At 35.4% G+C, this 21114-nt stretch overlaps 1 protein-coding gene across 1 annotated transcript in view; it reads right to left on the bottom strand.

Annotated features, from left to right (window-relative positions):
* Window positions 1–20415, bottom strand: part of LOC139812137 (uncharacterized) — an 80490-nt gene extending 60075 nt beyond the window's left edge. The window contains exons 1-5 of the mRNA XM_071776758.1: window positions 20364–20415; window positions 20215–20219; window positions 19772–19853; window positions 13080–13145; window positions 12735–12784 (exon numbers count right to left, since the gene is read on the bottom strand). Of these exons, the coding sequence (XP_071632859.1) occupies window positions 12735–12784; window positions 13080–13145; window positions 19772–19853; window positions 20215–20219; window positions 20364–20415 (255 nt within the window). The remainder of the gene's footprint in view (window positions 1–12734; window positions 12785–13079; window positions 13146–19771; window positions 19854–20214; window positions 20220–20363) is intronic.
* Window positions 20416–21114: the final 699 nt, after the last annotated feature.

Here is a 21114-nt window from a genome sequence, read left to right as displayed (position 1 = left end):
GATAATGGTCAACGGGCTGTCGCCATCATGAAGCCTTAAACCCCGAATAACTATACATAACGGCGAAATATTTTGAAATAAATTCATAGAAATAAAAGTCATGCGGAATTCTGTGTAGATATTTTCTTAAAAAGAAATCACAGATATTGTAATTTCTGTGTATGTAATCTTTTGCAATCTTACCTAACTTATTCAAATAAATATATGCGTATACACAACTTTTTAAACCTTTACTTTTAAAACATTAAAGAAGAGAAAAGACAGAATTGAAAAAAGTTTTCCGATATTCCAGATAATGTCAAAAAATATATGCAACTGTTATATTTTTCGCAACGTCGAATATAAAGTTCCCTTCAGTCATGTCTCTTAACATACAATAATTCATAATTCATGCTTAGTGACTTTATCGCAGGCTCTAGTTGTACCTTCGCTAGTAAAACAGAGATTGCAACGTGAGTATGTACGGAATTTCAGGGAAATATTCTCGCGATTCTAATCCCTCGAATAATACTGCCGTTTGTACTCGGTAACCCTCATCGTAACCCTTCGCAGAGGACTCCCGACAGGACGATACGATGAAATAAGCGAAACGACGGTCGTTTTGCGTTCACAGTCTATGGTCATCAAGCTTACTTCCGGAACCTAACAACATATCATGATTTTGAAACTATTGTCTAAACATATCTTTATGTAATTCTGACGAATACACGCGTGTCACAACATATTATCCGAAAGAAAGTCTCAATAGAGGATAACCGTAGAATCTTATCAAAACTAGTAGAGTAGAGAATCAAGAACGGTTAAGATCTCACTTCCGGGACGGGTTATTCGCCTCTCGCCGCAATTATCCCGCGTCTATTTGCCGCGCTGCGTCGCAACGCCCACGTAATCCGAGTAAGCCGCGAAAAAAGGATTAGGTGCAGATCTACAGCCGTAACGATCGGAGCCATCGCTTCACGGAAGTCGGTCTTCCCGAAGCGCGCTCGTTCGACTGGTCGTTTGATGGGCAATAGACACTGGGTGACCGTTCGACCGGTCATCCAGCACCGGACAAACGCGTCCGTCTTTTTCCTCCCTCTCCTCTCTTTCTTTCTTTCTCGTGTTAAACGATTATTTTTGTTGACGTCGTAAATCCTTTTAAATGCGGCATTCCGAGTGCCCTGATGTATATCCACACGTACCTACGTATCCCAGAGAACTATCGCTTTTCCTTGATATCTCACTTACCCCCGACAATCGTTCCCGGCAACGCGATCACACCGTAGCGCACGCTAACGTCTTTCGTAAGCGACCTGATTTTTACTGGTTCCTATTGGTTCGTAGTACTCGGCACGTAAGAACAGTCGACATTTCTCTTATTTCGTCTCGTTTTCACGTGGTACCGAGAGACAATTCGGATTAACGATCAATCTGCTGTGACGATCATTCTACATCGTATTAAAATACTTCACCTGGCACTGGCACATTCAATACCAATGAAAATTTTACAAAAGCAGCACACGCGACTACTTCGAATATTAATGCACCATATATTTGAACATTCTTATTAGATATCCAATGTTAAAGTTACCGTTATCGTTTATATTTAGCATTTTTTAGTTAATTTAAGAAATTTTATTTATTGTTAAAATTTAATCAAGCTTTAACTTCCTAATTTTTGATATCACGCGTATCTTGGTATCAAACCTTGAATGAAAATTAAACGTATCAACATCATATATATACGTGCATGCCAAATCTGAAATTTATGAATAAATTCTGTTCCACTTATAGTATGATCTCTTTAAGGTTTAAACTCTTTATAAATTGCCATTTGACTTTGAAATTAGATTCGATAATGTTACCGTCGGTGATAAAGACAGACTATTAGAATACTTTATGTCAGCTCGACGATTGAAAAAAGATGTATTAGCGATTGATCATTAAAAATCCAGGTATATTTCAAATTTAATCATACGGTACAATTCTTTCCTTATTCGGTATTGTATTTGCTATGCGCACCAGTGTACTTGTCACAATCGCGATATCAAAATATAATCTTGATAAATCATTGTAATGTAATACATTATACAATTAAATACCTACAATTTTTGGTAAAAATACTTATTTTGCGTAAATGCCTACATATATTTGATTATCATTTATCGTATCTTCCAGATAAATCGAGATGCATACGTAAAAATAATTTACTCGCAAACTAGTTTTGTTAAATTTTAATATACGCACATCGTGTAATTCGATTTTATTATACTTGTTATACATTACGTTAGCCAACAACCTTGATTGGTTAGGATTGGTTGTATGTAATCAAGCCGGTTTTGTGAGTTGGATATACTCAGAATAATCATTACCTTCTACGTGTCAGTATTATTAGTGCGCTAATGAGAGACATGAATGAATTGATCATGGAACTTAATTACACAGCTACATCAGAGACGATAATATAAATCTTTTTTCCAATTCCTAATTGATTGGTTGGACGATTGCAATCAATCGAAATTGACCTCCCAATATCAATTAAGGTTTTGTTTAAAAAGCTCTTTTAAGGTCTAAACTGCTCAGATACTTCAAAGTAACCCGGAAGCCGGGTGAGAAACCCAAGAGCTCGAAAAACTGATTCGAGTTCGAAAAAAAGATAGTAAAGTAGAAATCCCCAAATTCCCACTAACCTTAATTACTTTATTGACAGGTATTACGTTTTGGACGGTCGACATAAAACTACATTTTTTGCTTGTCCTTTCTGGCATTAGAACCTCTTGGTCCCAGCTTCCGTGTTTTCTTTTCTGCAAAGTGCCTTCAGATTTTCTCGGCGGTCAAATAGAGTTTCACTAACTTTCGAAATAGTTACCGCAAAAGGGTGCGGTCGATGCACCCATATCGGAACGAATCCTTTTAGTAAAGGTTTGAATTGAACCCTATGTTTATACTCGGAGTTAACAGAAAAATCTGTTTGACGTACTTAAAGATATATGTATATCATGTATTATTTAAATTAAATTATATCACAATTTTGATCGTTATATAAATCGCAATTATTATCATATTTACTATCTTTTATAACAGAGAGAGAGAGAAAGATTCTGTAACAAACAAACTCAGGTGCAGTTTTGTTTTTTTTTAAATTAACAAAGCAGCATCTGTAATTTTCTCAGTCGCAGATTTATCTGAAAAAGTTGCAGATAGTACCTAATCCGATTAACATCGCGCGTCGTGCAAAATAAGATTCATTGTAGTCACAAATCCCCCGTAAGGATTCAAACATTTAACGTTGGCTACATACTATGACTTTACAGCGGCCGACGTAACAGCCGCTATATATTTACACGCGTATTTACGACTGTCCACTCTGCTCCGTGCTAGCACGCTTCGAAACACGAGCCAACGCAACGTGGCGCACTGTTAGGCAGCGTTTTAGCCGCCGCATCCTGAAAGCCTCGAGGCGAAAAAGCAAATAAATCAATGAAAAAATACTTTCGCTTTAAAAAATAAAATCAATGTAGAGATATTTCTGATCGGCGGCAATTATTTTCAATAAAAATACATTTCTAAATGCATATTTGAAAAAACACTGCTAGTAAACCTACATTTGCAATTAATTCTGCTTAAGTATCAAGCTTATTGAAAAAGTTATATGTCAATGTAAATAATAAATTTTATTTTGATACACTTGTACTAATATACTAATATAATTATAATCGTTCAACAAACAACTTTATGTATAGGTTTGTTATATTTGTTTAATTAACACGTGTATTTAAACATGCTCGTTCATTGATGCGTTAGTTTCGTTTATTCAAATGATTGTTTCTCAGTATATTTGCGCTTGAAAAATATTTATTTTGGAGAAAGAGAGAAAGAGAAATGCAGCTAAAATCTGACACTTATTACATATATGTAACAAAATAATTTCTATGGTCAGGATCCGCCACTCCTACTGAAGCGTTATAAGATACTTAAAAAAGAAAAGACTCCAGTCACCTCGCCATTTCAATCGCCATCACAAAAAGCTCGAAACTAGTTTCCATCAAGAGCACAAATCATTCTGATCCACCGTGACACTGGTTTTAGTAGCCGCGTAGCAATATAGCAGGGAGCAGGACTCGCAAAGTATAAAAGCGTTAAACATTTCACAGTCGGTTTAAAAATTCCATCACAAAAAATTATTGGACATGCAAACTAACGGAATAAAATGTTTTCGAGATATATGACATTCAGACTACAGAAGCGATCTTTACTATTCTTTATCCGGCGTATTCTCCCTACTTTGTTCTACTATAAAAGATAGTTTATTCTGTACTAAAAGATGCAAAATTCTTATCGTATCGAAGAATTGTTGAAGTACGACGAAACCGATGTACTATAAACAGTTTCTGCATGTGCGGGAATGAAGCTCGGCGTCGTTATCGCTCACGGTGAGAATGTCGCATAATTCGAGATTCGTCACGTTTCATGGCTTGTTATAATTACGACTAAGGTGCCCAACCATAACCCCGTCTCGCTTACTCTCATTACTTATCTTTCTCGTTGCAAAAAAAAAACACGTTCGTTGATACTTTGCTGTCTATCTCATTCTGTATTAGCACTATTTTTTAATATTGTTACACCTGCAAAAAATAACGTCGTAGGAAGTTAGACATATTAAGCTGTTCGATATTTTTCTTTACCATCCTTTTCCTACTGTCAAACACATATGAGATGAACTACAATTTCAAGTGCCTTATCCTGGTGCGTTAAGTAAAATTTTTTCTCAAATTTTTTCTCAGAGTATCGCGTCAACATGACCGATTTCCCACGCGTGGCCATCATCCAAGACGTTTCCATCTTTGGCTCACATGGATCGGTCGGATGAGTTTGAAGTTCGAGCCTGTTGCAACTTGCTGCAGTTACTATCGCTCTTGGAATTTTTAGACGACACAATCAGTGCCGACGAGGAAAGAAGAGTAAATGGAGACGGATCGGAGTGGAATGCGTAGGAAGAGAGAATGGCGGTAACTGCCGGAATCGAGCCGCGCGGAGAGGGTATACAGACGAAGAGAGCAGGCGGAAGACGGCGTGGAAGAAAGAAGGAGCTGAGCGAGGGAAGCCTTAAAAAGCAGCTTGGGAATAAAACTAAAAAAAAGGGGCGAGAGCGCAGGCGGCAGTAAAACGGCGAGCGAACGGCCGCCGAGGAGATTCCGCGAGCGGATAATTGTGTAAGTGGACCCCTCACGTTGCGCGTTGCTTCGATATTGGTACAAAGACAACTCCGACCAATTTTGATATCCCGCTTGCGGTGGATTGGCAACAACGCAAGAAAAAAAGCACTATTTCCAAGAATAATTTCAATAGCCGCGTCTTCGTAAAATGTGCATTAATATTTCTCGTGATTTCGTTACAGAATTCAATTAAATAAAAGCAATTCTATTCAAAGTACTATTTATAATGCTATATAATTTTTGTCTATCTTTCTTTTTCTGTACCAATATCGCAACGAAATAATTATTTTAAAGACTAGTTTTTAAAATTTACTCCACTCTCAGTCGAGTTCTCGAGTTAATCAGTATTGTCAAGACAAATGAATTAGGGACAATAAAAATGTCTAAACATTCGTAATGTCAGGAAAACTGTAAAATAGACTCGAAGTCCCGTCAACTCGTGATGAACGAAAACCAATTCATCCATCTCCTGATTAAAGATATAAATCATACACCGATCGGCAGGAACTCCGCTTCCCGATAGCGAACTCTCCCAAGTACCTCGTGTCGGCGCGCGTGATTAATAGTCCCGCTTGCTCAGCAGGATCAAGGATCTGACGTCGATCCAAGATGGTGAACCACCTAGCGACTCTAATGCCCGTACGCGCGCGTTGCCCGTATATCGAATATACCGTGCAGCACGCGGCGACGGTAGCATTTATGGGCATCACCGGCGTGAATATTTATGCGGCGACCATTATCGTCTACATAATAGCAGGTATAGCGAATGCGGATAAGCGAAGCTCGAACCTGCAATACGACGAGTCTCGAGTCGGCAAGCCGCGTCTTGGAACCAGATGAAACGACGCAGGACCGTAGCAAGGCCAACAACAACATGCACGAGCGCAACGAAGCGAATTTCTACCGCTTCTATCGCGTGTACCTGATTAACATTTAACGCGATTCTATATAAGTGTAGTAAATTCTAAGAAATTTGATTTCAATAATTGGCACTATGCGGTAAATATAATTCACAGGAATTGGCGATTCGCCAAGCGTCGTATTAATAAGCAGTCATCAAACGCATGACTCACGCATAAGTATACGATTTCAATATTTAATAACACCGGGATTGGTGGCCATTTTCCCAGAAACAGCTCTTGAAAATGCCGCGTCGATCCACCCTCTTTCTCCCCAATTGGAATATCGATTACGAGAAAGCCTTAGGAAATAATTCCCGCTACGCGGCTGGAAACGCCCATGACTATGGCTGGCCGTGGAATATCGGATGGAGCGCGGCGGTTGGTATCTGTCCCGAAGAGATATGAAACGCCTATGGTGTACACCACGGCCGTGCTGAGCCTATGGCTAGGCCGGTGCACGGTATAAGGCCAAGATCCTAAATCACATTTGACTCCCGTAATGGGATTGCCGAGAAAGCCTAAACCCCTGAGGAATGAAATCTCTCTGATAGTAAATCTACCTCTTTCATGGATCTCGCTCCCCCGCGCCACCATCTTTTTCCAGACGCCGAAATGCCTCCCACGGTTGCGGCGGCATCCATTTTCGGACGCTCATTCCATGCACTCGGAATGTGAACATGCCACCACATCGGAGATTAGGGTCCGACAGGCTGCTGCACCAAGACCTGCTCTGACGTCAAAATTAAACCGCGCAATGCGTCCATAAGTTTTCTCTTTTTATATGTGCCGGCATGCTTAACAACGATCCTCCTCGTAAATCAGGAGCTCTCTTTTCTGTGGCAATCATTATTTCTTCGATTGTAATCCGATCTCTAAACCGAACATTCACTTTGCGAAATATTTGTCAACGCATCGCTGACCAAAATCGCGAACGATAAAATATATCGATACATTCTACCATCGTCGCGATCACATCGAGTTGTGCGAAAGAGCAATCAACATCGTGCAAGTACCACTTGAGATATACGACGAATAACAATTTCGGAGAAAGTGGCAGTTCCGAACAACATATCCTAAAGAAGTCCTATTTACACACGCGCCGAGTTTCCATCAAATAAAAGAATATGGACATAAACTAATACTTTCATATCTTATTACATATATTATTTAAAAAATCCATTCTCTCTCAATATGAAAAAGGTGAAAATAAAAAGAATGCCGAATAGAAAGAAAAAGCTAGAAAAATGATTTAACGTTCATCTTAAAAAGGCCTAGTTTGAAAGAGTATTATATAGTGCACACTCCCTCGAAAAACCTCACTGAAAATCTGTTTTCATTTCTAGCGCACGAACCACGCATGTCTTGCAGGTTCTATTTAAAAAAAAGAGAAACTTCCGTTTCTATGGCTAGAAACACTTTTTTGCCGGCACCTTGTAAAATCCTTTCGTAGAGAAGCGCGGAAAACGGAGTGAAATCGAAGTGGAATGTAGGCTAGCCGGTCACTATTTCGACGAAAAATATAAGCGGTAGAGAATCTCCAAAAAATACAACCGAGCAAATTGAGGGGGCTGGTAGACTCAACGAAGAGAAATAAACCGGTCGAGAGAGAGAGAGAGTGCGCATATATGTTTCTCTCTTCGTTTCTCGTCTCTTAAAAACGTCAAAACCGTCTCGGGAGCAATAAAGACAATTGTTATTGTACAGAACTGACCAGATCGTGTTCTCGCAGACTCAGTTCGTCCACCTTCTAACGTCCTTCTCTGCTCCGGTCACGATCTCCGTTTTTTTTTCACTTTTCATTCTTTCTCACTGCCACGCTGGTATCGTCGCTTCGTGAGAAATTTATTAAAGCCAACGTAATCTATTTTTATCTCCGGTATAAACGGAGAAGGTTACGTTCCGAATGCTCGCCGTAGAAGCAAAACGTGATTATTTTATTCTAAAGATATATCGAGATATCGAGATAGAGACAGATGTAGAAAGCAATTTCTAGGTTTTAGTCGGATACCACTCACCATCGGGCTGATCTTGGAAGGAAGAGGTTACGACGGGCCTCCAAACGCGGTAAGGAAGAAGAGATCTACTTCCCCGAGCTCGCGAGTTTGTGAGGCTTGTGGCGTCTCGTTTCACGTGTTAATAAATAGCCGCGTTATTACCGGCAAGCTAATTCCTCAGTCACTCTCTTCATTTAACGAAGCCAATTATGACAGGCATAAATGTAAGCACTTAATAGTTGTGTACACAAACGCACGCGCGCGAAACGCGGCGCCGTGACTCCGCTGGATCGGTTCACGCTGATCTAATATCGCAATAAGCACACAAACAAGACTGTAGCACAGCATCCTAACGTTTGCGAAAGCAATTCTCGCTCGATTACCCGCAAATTCTCCCTCAATGCAGGGTTCACACACGTAACGAGAGTATGATACATAAAACGGAAATTATCTCTGACAATACATAAGTTGATTAATATTCCAACCACCATTATCACAAAGAATTCACCACGAGGACATCGTATGCTCTGTTCGTTCCTCTAAATACGTCACAAAAATGTCTCGACGTTAAGAAAACAAAAAAAATGCCGTGGAAACGTCGCATCTATGCAGCACATCGATCCGTTTTATGTATCATTCATCCGGCGCTCCCAAGCGCGACTGAAATGCCGCGAGCGGTTCACAGTTAAGCAAGTGCTCGGCTTAATTGCCGCCATGATACTTTTATTGTGCATTAATTCCGTGATTGTCGTTACGAAATCAATTTGCCACGATACTTGAGGCGTCGTAAAGTTATTTAACGTGTATTATAAAAACAGCGCGCTTACGTGTTCTCCCACTTCGGCGTTTTCGTCCCTGCACTGCGCTTCTACGCGGCCTATATGACTACGTATTGCCTCATAAAGATCTACGCACGGCGACTCATTCTGATTTGCCGGCGGATTTCAGTGCGTTTTACCGGCTTTGCATAGCGTAATACGGAGATTGATTACAAACAAACGTATCAGGTGTAATATCGAAGCAAGAAAGTCATCTGTACCTAAGCAACTTTGCAAATTATTCAATCACGATAGAGGTATAACGAATGGGAAAAACGACCCTCCCCGTCCCTATGTACTATCTCTTTCTATATTTTTAGACGCTTCAAAGTACATGATAAGTTTATAATTATTCGTTCAATTTCGTGACATTAAAATAAAAAAATTGTAATAAAAAGAATTTAGTAGTACGTAAAAAGACTTACAGAGAAGACTCTCATTACAGTTTCGTGTAATACTTTATACGCTTCACATCGGACAATCGCTTAAATTGGCAAAAATGCATTAAGCATTCAATATCTTTTTAAAACTGATGAATTATATGACGACGCGAAATAAAATACGACATCAATTCTTATCTTCCTAGACAATTTTTTTAATTTTCGCGACATTTTTTTAAAAAAAATCCCCTAACAAACTTTCATTTACAAAAAAAAAGAAAAAAGATTTAGTAATTACCTTTATGTGTATAAAATCTTTAAATTGTATTTGCGTGGGCGTTTATTCAGTTTTTTATTGCATTATACTTATTGTTTTACTATGTTTTAATTCGAAAACCCAAATATGTTGTGTATGACACCGCATTATTCCCTATAATATACACGCCTTTCTCGATAGATGAAAAGTTGCATCGTGAATTTTTCTAATTTTCTGACATACATCAGTAGTGTCAGAGTAACTTTCTTTTTCTTCTTCTTCTGCTTTGATTTCGTTAAATATATTACTAAGTTATCTTGGATGTGTTTTGGATTCTTATTTCTATCACAATAAAATAATATTTCCTACTGGAAATTATAATATCATGGGGTGGCATCGAACTCGAAACATTCGCTTGGTAAATTACTGTTCTGCTAACAAATAATCTAGCATTCCGGATCAGAAGCACTTATTATCTATTTAATATACCTTAAATCTGTCATGTGTTTTGTGTATTCACTCATTGTAGAATAGAATAATACGAGCTAAAATCACTTTATAATGACAAAACAGCACACTTTTCACATATAATTTATCACTATTATACTCGTTTTCTCAGATTGTGGCTTTAACGAGCACTTGCAGATTACGGTGAATCGATATTAAAATCACCAAATTTTAATTTCTTTATATTCCGCGAAAGAATATATAAATCCAATGTAGTTAGATGTGCCGCTCGAGAGAAACTGATCGCTCGTCTTGGTTACTGAAACCAGTCGAGTCCTTCGAGATCCGACGGCCGTCGCCAAAGACGACTCGTTCGTTGTTTGCTCAACTTATTATCGCGGTGTACGAACAAATACGCGGTGCATCTTTCAACGTTATGCCATCGCCTTTCGTGGCCGAAACCTGCGATGCCGTTTTCTCAGATGACTTGAGATAAAGTGTCAATTCAGAAACCTGTCGCGGCGGGAAAAAGTCAGAGTGAAAACGCGATATACGAAACCTTTCTGTCATATACTGATTAAATTCTCAGCATATATCTCATCAATACGTAAATAATAAAGTAATGTGCACTTTTATATAGAATCTTACGTAATTTATATATTATAATTCATAAGTGTGTCTGAATACGACATATATTATCAAAACAGTGGATATTTCCACATTAAGAATAATATGGATATTGGCAATAAAATAATAATAAAATTGAAAAATAATATCAGTTGTTAAATTAATTATATCGTAAAAACTAAAGACAGAAACATTGTGATACGTTCAACGATGCGTTTACACATATAATGTTAATAAAAAACGGTAATAGTTAACTAATAAACGCGATATTTCTGTTTAATACATCGTATTAATCAGAGAACAATTATTATTATTGCTACAAAAATTCTATTTTATATTTGCAGACATATTAAAATATGCAGACATAAATTATCATTGACTATGAAACTGATAAGCTTAAAAAAATATGTAATTGTATAGTACCATGACTCTCTCTTAATATGCAATTTAATGTAGTTCGCAAGATAAATAGACGGATGTGTAAAAAATTTTTTTAAATTAAAATTTGTTTAATATATTAAATTTACACCTACATATATATATATATTTTTATATATTGACTCACATTCTTTATATTCTTTTCATATTCTTTTCAATCATGTCATAAAAATACTAAAATTTACTCTGCATTAATTTTATTCTTTGTCTTTTTTATTCTCATTATTAAGAAATAAATTTAATTGCGTAGCTTGAATTTATATAATAAGAGATTTCCCTAATTAAAAAAAATATTCAATAGTTTTTTATACTAGGGAGGGAGTAGCTGAAAAGTCACATCAAAAACTGCCATCTAACGAGAGTCTTCGTAATGTTAATTGATACATGTTGGAAAAGAAGATACCTGGACAGTCCTTCTGTAGATATAGTAGGATTTTAAGAATAGTTATCTCTTAGTGAACAGTTATCCCCGGTTTAATAAATATTTCCAACATATTCTTAACATTTTTACAAAATTAAATAACACTATATTTAATGTATGTCGACATACATTTAATTTAGCTACCTTCACATTCGTTAAATTGATAACTTATATATATATTTCAAAAAAAAAACTAGATACATAAATATGTAAAATATGTATAAGTATAAAGACATTAACAAGAACAAATGCGAACCTTGACATTGCAATTAAATAGTAATTTTAAAAAATATTCCAAGAAAGAAATAGTTTTGATTAAATGGAAAGACCTAAAATCTGGATACCCACGTATCAGCTTTAGCAAGTATATTGACTTTCTATATCTATTCGCGAAATATTAAATGCTTTTTTTGCATGATTCAGCAACGACGAAAAAATCGAAGAAGCGAATAGTACAGACGGTACAGACCTAGAGGGTTACGTTGATGAGACTTCCTATACATTTATATAGGGCAGTCCGGAGAAGTTTTAGTATCTGCTGAGCGCTACGCTGTAGGAGATATTACCATCCATAAAGTTTTACGAACCGAAAATATCAAGCTTACTTGGATACTGGTTTATACGCGTCCCCGCAGCCTATGGCTGCTTCTCTTCGGCAATTACAGGCGGCTCGCTTGATATTGAGGAACAGCGACGACGTACGCGCGAAAAACGTATCTCGTTCGTGATTACGACGATTACGAGGGAGGCAACATATTTTTCGTTTTTTTTTTCGCAGAAAAGAAACGGTGGCGAACCACTTAACGCCGAAGAACAAGACCGACCGACATGATCCTTCGGGCAATGCCCTTAAATTCGTGTAATGGGTTTACACGCATAGCGAATTTTATGAAGCGATGATTGGCGGTTATAGTGGGCGAACGGCCTCCTAATTTTCTAAGGATCCCTGTGCCAGTAATAATTCTAGTCCTCGTTATCGCAACAAAGTTAACGTGCGAGAAATTAGACATCACGTATTTAGTAAACGTGACGCCTCCCGTCTACTTCAGATTTATAGTCTGTACGGCTTTGCGTATACTTATCAAGAAACACGGTAGTGTCTCGTGCCAATTATATACGCGGAGCGAGACCGACCGTGACTCTTTTACGCGACGCGACGGGTTGCGAGTACTCGAGATGTTGATACACATATAACTCACCATAATTTTCATTCAGATATTATTTTAACTTAAAATAAAATATAATTTAGTACTCACCGATACGATGCGCAACAGCGGAGTTGTGACCACGTTGTAACTACGCTGATCTGTAACATAAAAAATAAAATCCATTATAAGACCTTCCAAAATATAATTAATATTTTAACAGATAATCATTACGCGTCAAAATCTTTATTCGTTTTTCAAGTAGATATAATCCAATGCGACATTTACATAATTTCCAAAAAAGAAAAAATCTTTTAAGATATAAAATATTGATATAAAATTTTGACTAAATATTTTTATCTGTAATTCTCATTTAAATACTCCAAGTAACTACTCGAAATAAATGGTTAAATCTAAAAAAAATAACAAGTTATATTTAAATAGTAAATTACTCACCCCATGGTTGGTCCGCCGTCGCCCGATACCTCCCAGGTCCCCTCCTCCTCTCAGATTCTTTGGTTGCTGTCACATAACACAACACCACACCCGGTTAATTACGATACATAATAACTAATTATATGTATAACGATTGCGCGATATTGTGTAATTCCGGCAACATTCCCGATGTTAATTGAACGCGACGCACATCCTATTATCAAGAAAAAGTGACGCGTTTAAAGCTACAATTCACTCGATCTATTTCCGAAAAAAATCCATAACGCAACATCAGTATACATATACGAGATTCAAATGTTCTTACAGAAATCATCTCCCGTAAATATAATAATAAAACAATAGTTTATTGTAATTCCCTTGCTTTGTCGTTTCCATTTCTGTTTGAAGTAAATCAATTGCTCGAGATAATATCCGTTTCGCTAAATAGTCGTCGCCTCGATATGCTTGCGGATCGTTAATCGCGAAAGTTAGCTGAACGCGAGAGCTGATAATTATTAAATTGTTCATAACGGATGATCTCGTGTTTCTGCTGCTTGTCGCGATCGCGCTTCGAGAGGTAATGATGCGTAACGCGCCGCTGCCTACCGGCTCGGTCATCGCCGTGCAAATGATATAGAGTGGGGGCGGGGGCGACTCTATATGTATAAACAATATAACGTACGGCGCGGCGAACGCTCGACGTAGTACGTTATACACACATGAAAAAATAAACGTACGTGTGCCAGTTAGTTCGTTATCACGAAAACTTTAACGTATTATCGCGTATTATAGAAAATTATAGAATCAAATATTCAGCTTATTTTGTATTCTTCTATTCCTTAAATTGAAATTTCAATAAACGGATAACGTTTTACGCCTTGTTTTGTGAACTCGTTAACATCATTGCTTAGGATAACAATTAGACACAGTTCTGCAATGCGGAATCAACTCTAAACTTACTTTTCCGTTAGAGTAAACTTCGCGAAACAGAAATAAAATTTTGCGCCAACGTTATCACAAATATAATGATCGAACTATAATCATTCTCAGAGATATAATTCCATGCATCTTTAAAAAATCTGATATCCACAGAACAAAAATCAGTACAAAACTAAAAATCACGAAAATGACATTTGGTTCCTTATTATTGCGCCTAATCCAATTAATCTCGCGAGGATTTTCATCAAACAACAATCTAAAGAATTTGCATGTAAGAATAGTACAAATTTGTTATTAACAATCAAAACTTGTTAATGTCAATTAATTGCTATAATGTCAATTAAACTGGCAAGATGAAAGACAAAATCAGTTACGGGAAATATCAATATTTTTTCAGCTGTAAAAATTAATAATATGTGGACTATGTGTAAGCACAATTACGAGCTTGAATGTACGATTAAACAACTTTGATACTATAATTCGTTATATATAATAGAAAAATATTATAACTTCGATATTTTCACATAAAAATTTTTAATAATTAAATCGTAAAATAATATCTAAAAAGCATTATAAATTGTGGAAATGTATTCTGATAAAATTACACCAGTAACCTCAATTACTGACAGTAAAAATATTTTATAGACACGTATGCTACTGAGAAACTAACTTAGCAGCTGCTTTAAACTCGTACATATCTTTCCATGCGGGACAGACAGAAATTACAGCACATACAATAATTTAGTAATTAAAAAATGTCTATTAACCTGAATCTGTTATCAAGGCACTTGACGGTACAGGTAGATCGTGTATAAATACTGCGTGCAAACGATGTAGGCAACAGAAAATATTAAAATGGCCGAACACAAAGTTGTGCTGCTATTCCTTTTGTTGGCAATTGCAAGTCTGATGGCAGGTAAATAAATTGCGTGCTAATAAATGTATATAATATTTATTTATATGGTCAATAATCTTGTGCGCGCGTTTCGTATCATTTTATTAAAAGCGCGTAGAACATACTAAAAATGATCGGTTCAATTTATTATAAGATAATGCTTTATCGTTGATATTTATTCGAGTAAAAGTTTTCTAATAATATTTTGTACGATTTTTCTAGGCGCCAAGACTCCTAAATCTAAGACGGAAAATACTGCCGCCGTTGACACTAAGTTCTTTCATCATTGGATACATGACTTATTCAAGATACATGAAGTTCCGATAAATTTTACAGATTCAAATAAACCAACGACAAATAAAGTTCCGGAAAATTCTTCGAATAAGCCAATGATATTCCGAAAGAAAATTCCGAAAAGTTCTGTAAATTCAAATAATCTAATGGACATATAGATGCATGAAGTCATGAAGATTCCACACAAAGATTGACTCTTATATAAATGGTAAACTGTGTTACTTTATTTGCACGTAAAAATAATTTCTATCACGTAAAAATAATTTACTATATCAATTTCTCTTTATAAAAAAACGAAAGATTATTATTTGTCTTGATTTTTAATTTTTATACCAGTAAATCTTTAATGTAATGCTATTAAATTAAAATTTAAATTAGTCAAACTGCAAAGTTTTTAACCTGTTTACTTATATAGTATTAAAAATCTTTATCCGCAAAAACTTAATATTCTCGTATTTTTTCCAGAATTTTTGTTACAAAAAAATTAAATTCGTATCAAAGATATTTTCTATCATAAATAGCAAAATAAATAGCATTACATTTTCAAGTATAATAATAATAAAGTATAGAAATATGAGGTAAAAGTAGGTTAACATTGAAGTAAAACGGCATTATTACGATCGAATATATAAAACAGTTTAAAAAAATAACAATAATTTTTTCTTTCTTTTAAATAGATTGACGAAACCAATTGGCGATTCAGCAGCTGCTACCGTGTTAAAAGTACCGGCGGACAACGACTTTCTTGCTACTTTCACGAGAGACATATTGAAGGACTTTCATTGCGAAGGAGGAGGCACATTACGCGATTGTTACCAAGGAAACAGAGCATGTAGCACGTTTTTATTGACAGATAAAAGAAACCGTGCGCAGCCCTTGTCAAAATGGTACACGGTTAAGCGACTGGCTGTCGAAGCAGCTACTATCGCTAGTGATATTTAGTTTTTGATGCTTCACAAAACCGCGTTATTTGATACATTGCGATGCAACAGCTGTTTCAAAGTAATGTAAAAAAAATTTATATGCACGCATAAACTTTCGCACTTGCACAAATATATAAAATAAATAATTACTCCACATTTTCACTCTTAACTTCTTCGTTATATAAATATTATCTCTACAAGCACGTAAGATTTATAGGATACCGAAAACACAATAGCTCATCGATAGTATTCTTTGGGAGTTATACTTTGCCCTTTTCGATTATGAAAGATCTTTAGTTATAGAAGAAGAAGAAGCAAATGGAGGTTATAATATTTACAGGCGCAATAAAAGTATGCCTTTAGCGACCCATTCACCTAAACCTTCTGTTGAAGAAACACCACATCGCGGAACGTTGGCCGTACAATAATGCCAAATACGCGTGAAGAGAATGCGATATATTCTCAGACGTTCGGCTAAAGTCGCATCCGTACCAGTTTTACTGCTTTTTTAGCTTCTTTTTCGCCACGCTCATTCCTATCTACCTTTAATCTTGGTTATTCCGTCATGCGATTCTATATAAGTTACGTGCATGACATTGGCGACCACCGACGATAAAAAAGGAATTTTTTAAATAGATATATTGACGATATAAAAAATATATTATAACCACATTTTTTTTAGCAAAAGTATTTCGCAATTTTCCGTCCGTGTTCGAACAAATGTCTGCAAAAACATTTCTTTATATGTATATACATATATTATTGAAAGAGTTAAATATTAAATTTATTTAATCGTTATCAACTTTCCAAACACTCTAGTATTTATAAAATCAACGGGATTATTAAAAATTGGCATAGTCTTTCTACAATTGATTTGGCAAGTTTAAATAATAATTTTTGTTTAGAAAAATGTTTAGAAAATAGGTTTAACAAAAAAATAATATACATAAGAAAAGGCACGAAATCATATATAAAATGCAAATATTTAAGTTATCACGGTTTAAGCATATTGCAAGATGAGTCGCCATTTTGGAACGAAGCCGCCCGTTCCCACGTAGTCGCAGTAAATTTATCGGATTTTCCTCCGGTCTCTCGTATCCCTCACGCCCATGGACCAAGATGGCCGACTTGGTATCCATGGAAACACTCTCTCTCTCGCAGCATCTCTTCGCCAGAACGGTCCGTTCTGTGGGGCGAAGGGACGAGCGAAATAGCGTGCGCGCCACGTCAGCCAAAGAGGGGTGGCGCACTCGGGTAATGGGATACGAGCCGACATATTTCTCGTATCGTCCGTCGAACGAGCCATCTAATCTACAGGCCCCGTTTCTTTGCCGCGGGAACGACGGACGGGGATGACGATGAGATCGTTATTATGTGCTCGAGAATTTGCAATCCAATGCAGTTTACGCGATCGTAAAGGGGTGCAACTTAGTCAGCTCTTTTTCTTAATCTGCGGGGAATGTATGCGGAAAACCGCCGAACGGCCTCGTAAACGCGGACCATCAATAAGTCTCCCCTCTCAAAACCGAAAGTGACCGTGATGATATAGACACTATACCGCTAACCGAAATGGCAACGCCAAATTTATGAATTAACAATCGCGGGCGATGCGCTGACACGTCTTGCCAATATGCAATCTCATTATGGCATACTTGCAAACATCGTGTGAAAGCAGTCAGATCATACAATCGTTGCCAGAATATTTTTAGAATACAGTAGATTTATATCATGTCTATATATGGATTTACAATATTTTGATATAATCAAATATGCTATATATACACAGCTGATTAGATCTACAATATCAAAAAGTATTGCAACTGTAATTTTTCAGATAACTTGCACATATAACATATCCCTCCCAAAATTATATTAGGTGCGTGTGAATCTTCGAAATTATACTCAAATTACAATATAGGAGTACGTATCTTCTATGTGTTATTTTATTAATACATTTTTTATATGTGCAATTTAATCTATCTAGAGATGCAAAACACGATTACAAAACATTTTTGACTAAAGAAACAGTCACTATACTACTTATCGATACCGCATTAAAGTGTAATAAATGCATTTAGTTATTTATCAAAAGAATATTATATTTTAATACTTTAATAACTATTATATCATTGGTTTTGTGTGCGTATGTGTAAATCATAGAAATAAATAAATTACACAAAACGTTTTGATCTGACATCAAACATGTGAATGTAGAAAAGAAAGATTTATAGAAAATCTTATATTATTATGAAAACGTTTTATATTATGTATTGCGTATCTATATATAGATAGATAAGTTTTAATTTAATAATTTTGTATATTAAAAAATTAGTATATTAAAAAGATATACCATCTTGTTCGTTTATACAGCAATGTTTTTTGATTTGAGAGATACAGAATACCGTAATTCTTAATAAATTAATAGTGCAATTTTTAATAAAGCCGATTTTTCTTCGGCAAAATAAATCATTATTTGCGTTGTTAATATAAAAAATATGAAGAGTAGATCATATTCATATTTTTTAAAGAAAAATGTTAAAAGTACTGACAAGTATAATTAATTGTGAAGAATACCTTATGGATAATTTTGCTTGACTTTAATTAATGTTTCGTGTTTTTTAATTTAATATAATATAAGAGTAAACTCTTATGTTATATAAACATATATAACTACTACTAACTACTAAACATATATAACTCTTTAGCAAAAAAACAAATTAAATTCTGCGTATCGAGATGTAAATGACAGTATTCTAGTAAATTATCTAATGCTTAATTTGGAAAAATAATATTATATTGACATATGTAAATGTTTATATTATGAATACAGGACTCTTGATTTTTTCACGCTGTCATGTACCACCAACGATACACACAGTAGCATGCTAAAAGTGTTAATGTAAAAATGTCAAAAGTATTAAAAATGGAAATTCACGCATGTAAAATGTGTGTATGCATACAAATTAAATTATATTGTAGAGAAATATTATATAAAATGGCACTATAAATGCTTTTTCCTTGTGTTTTAAGTATTGTAGAATATTAATGTTCTATGTTTTTAAATATATACTATTTTATTCTGCGCATTTCTGCGAAGACAATTTTGTTCCAAGTTACACGGGTGTCTTGTATCTACGGTTAAGAGCTCGTTCGTCGGAGAAAGATACTGGACGACGGCCTCTATAAAACATATTATTAGGTACGACCGGGGGCCGCGTTATGGTTAAAGCGCCAATGCGAGATAAGTCTCGGGAGGGTTGCTACCGAGGGATCAAATGCCTCGCTGCAGCTTGTAAAAGCGTTTGCTCAGCCAATAGCGGCACGTCGCGACGCTCCCCTAAGATACGAGTGCGCCCCTTTGCACCCCGAGTTTCAGCCGTACCGCGTATAATGGCGAACATTCCGCGGCTTATATACTTCTACGACTTCCATCGAATGTTAAGCTGTCGTAAATTAATCTCGTAAAAGGAGGACAAAATGGAACGGACGCCGGCAGCTTTTCTTTACCACTTAAAAACGTTATGTTAAAAAATATAATTTACTGATATAAAATATGTAATTCTTTTGGAATTTATACATATATTTTAAAAGCCAAGTGTTTGCCTGCTTTCTACGGCATCGATTCATGGTGTACAAATAAATAAATAAATAAATGTACTCACCATCAGAATGTGTCGCCATCGTCATTTTCTCCGTTGTTTCATCGATATCATTGTTTATGGCAAAGAATGTGTCGGTTGAAATCTGTAACAAATAATAATAAAATTATGAATTAATTTCGTATTACAATAAATATCTAAAAAGTGTTTTACTAATTCTGATAAAACAAATGATTGATATATTTTTTAGCATATTCTCGATAAAAATAAATATATTATACGTATTTTTCGGTGATAACAAACGCTCGATAAACTTTTAGGCACTTGATACATTCTATTTATATTTTCGATTTAATTTTATACTTTTTCTAATTAAATCCTCTCTAATATTTTTCTAGATAAATTTCTATTTGAGCTTGTATTAAGTTAAAACTAAACATGAAATATAATAATGTGCAATTTTATTATTTTTATTCGCATTCATTGACTAATTGATTATAATTTACACAATCTGCAAACAGTATTAATCCAGAGATCTCTTTTATTAACATTAAAATATAAATTCAACATTAAAAGTTCGTGGAATCCGCTAGTTTATTTCAATTTGTTTTTAATGTTAAACACAAAAAATAAATAAATAAATAAATGTACTCACCATCAGAATGTGTCGCCATCGTCATTTTCTCCGTTTGTTTCATCGATATCATTGTCTGGCGAAGAATGTGTCGGTTGAAATCTGTAACAAATAATAATCAAATAATAACGCAAAATAATATTCGAAAACTTACATTATTACGTTTGGCCAATATCTTACTTAATACTTTTACATAAATAATTGGTAAAAGATTTTTATTTATCATAGTTATGATATTAATCTAAAAGCTTTAGAAAATATAAATATTTGATTTAATTAAAATTTGGAATATATTACGGCTTTTATAACGTTTCATCAATGCGCAAAGCGCATCGCATATACTCTCAACGCTATTCAAATATTATAAAAGGTAAAAGATATAATAAAGAGAAAGAAATCTAAGTAATAAAATGACGTATAATGTTTTTTGTAAAATAACATAAATTCACAGCTGGCGAGATAATCACGAACCTATTGTACTTTCGATGTATTCGAACAGAAAAAATATGCGACTTTATGATACCTACATAAAAGTGCATCGTGGATACAATGGGAGCTTTCCAGCAAGCGACACAAGTCGACACAAACGTCATTCTATCTTTCTTTTTTTAGTAATGAGTAACAAAGACAAAACGACACTTGTGGCGATTTGTCCGCTTGCTGGAAAGCTTCCCTTGTGTTGTAACAGTTGATGTATATGCGATGTATTTTATTACGAGACGATCACTTTCTGAATTTTCCGCGGAAAGGATTTATTTTTAAACAATAACAC

Source organism: Temnothorax longispinosus, chromosome 4 (assembly GCF_030848805.1).
Source record: "Temnothorax longispinosus isolate EJ_2023e chromosome 4, Tlon_JGU_v1, whole genome shotgun sequence".
NCBI lineage: Eukaryota > Metazoa > Arthropoda > Insecta > Hymenoptera > Formicidae > Temnothorax > Temnothorax longispinosus.
The sequence above is the reverse complement of the archived record's forward strand: the minus strand, read 5'-3'. Positions and strand labels throughout refer to the sequence as shown.